This window comes from Octodon degus, unplaced genomic scaffold (genome assembly GCF_000260255.1).
Source record: "Octodon degus isolate 3935 unplaced genomic scaffold, OctDeg1.0 scaffold00007, whole genome shotgun sequence".
Classification (NCBI taxonomy): Eukaryota; Metazoa; Chordata; class Mammalia; order Rodentia; family Octodontidae; genus Octodon; species Octodon degus.
In genome coordinates, this window is record NW_004524583.1 from 26,668,170 (window position 1) to 26,669,828 (window position 1,659).

The window sequence follows — 1,659 nt, forward strand, 5'->3', positions numbered from 1 at the left end:
TTTTATACTTTTGGTACCAGGAATCAAACTCAGGACCTTGCACTTTTCAGGCAGGCATCATGCCGCTGAGCCATGTCCCCAACCCCTAGCCTGGGTAATTTGTACAGAAAAGAGTTTATATCTCACAGTTCTGGAGTTTGGAAGACCAGGATTGAGGATCTGCCGCTGGGGAGAGCCTTGCTGGTTTGTTGTCAGTGATAGGACAGGAGTGTGTGCACTGAGACTCCTCTCATAGAGCTGCTGCTTGGCCCAGGCCTCACATCCTCATCTGGCTGGATTAGCTTGCGAGGCTCTTCCTCCAAATAGCGGTGCATGAACTTTCGGGGAACACAGTCAACCCAGGTGCCCCTTCTTAAAGCATGTAGCTTAATAGACGTGTAGGTGACTTTACATATGTGGTAATATGAATACTCCTGTCTTTCCAAGGTTCTTTGCTTTTCTTTTTCTTCTTTTTGAGTACCAGGAATTAAACTAAGGACCTTGTGCTTTCCAGGCAGGTGCTGTGCCACAGAGCTATATTCTTGGCCCTTCAAAGTTATTTTCTTACACTTTGCTAAATTATTTTAGGAATTCTTTCATTATGATCATCTCTATCATCATTGTTAATATTACTATTATTGCCATTATTTTATGTGAAAATATCATGTACTTTCTGAGCACTATATTTTGCCTTTCTGTACAGTTATTTATTGACTTACCCTTTTTTTTTCTTTTAAAAAAGAGAAATCATTCGGAAATGCTATGCCTGCCATCACACATGTTAATACACCTGCAGTTACCCCAGTTGCGACACCTCCTCCAGCGGCAGCTCTTACACCAACTTTGTCGGAGATTTCCATTGATAAGTTGAAGATATCAAGCCTGGAGCTTCCCATGCCGTGGGGGGATGGAGACCTGCCACTGGATGAAGAGAACCCTAACTGTCTCCAAGAAGAACTTCCGCACCCAGGAGCACTGTAGGTGAAAACAGTTGCGTTCTGTATCGGGGGCACAGTTACATGTTATACACAGTGGTATGACATGGATGTGTAACCTGTATAATCCTTCCATATATATTCATTTCTAAATTACTTCCAATATTTAATTCAATGTAAATGCTCTGTAAAGGATTGTTATGTTTTATTGTTTAGGGAATAAGGATGAAGGTTTTTTTTTTCCCTCTCCAAATATTTTCCATTTATAGTTGGAGGAATTCTAGATGTAGAACTTCTGAATGTGGAGGGCCAACTGCATTCACTTTTAGTAAATGTAAAATTCTAATTTATGTGACACATTAAAATAGAAATGGCAGATAAAACTGGGCATGGTGGTGCATATCTGCAATACTAAGACTTGAGAGGCTGAGGTAGGAGGGTCTCTACAAGTTCGAGGCCAGCCTGGACTATATAGTGAGATCTGATTTCAAAAAGCCAAACCCTCCAAACCAAAAAAACCCAGAAAGAAAGAAAAAGAAATGATGGGGGCTGGTGAGATAGTCCAGCCAACAAACATGTCTGCTCAGGGAAGCTTAGGCAAGCACAGGGTCTGCGGTTCATCCCCAGCACCACATGCTGTGCCAGCCCCTCCCCCAGGGTGGGCAGAGCCAACCACACACACAAAAAAGAAATGATGATTTTTAAATGATAACTATACTTTAGAAGTTTTATAAATTTTAATTTT

At 41.5% G+C, this 1,659-nt stretch overlaps 1 protein-coding gene across 1 annotated transcript in view; it reads left to right on the forward strand.

Moving 5' to 3' along the window:
• Positions 1-1,659, forward strand: part of Kiaa0586 (KIAA0586 ortholog) — a 132,315-nt gene that overhangs the window by 73,832 nt on the left and 56,824 nt on the right. The window contains exon 17 of the mRNA XM_023701686.1: positions 722-956. Coding sequence (XP_023557454.1) covers positions 722-956 — 235 coding nt within the window. The remainder of the gene's footprint in view (positions 1-721; positions 957-1,659) is intronic.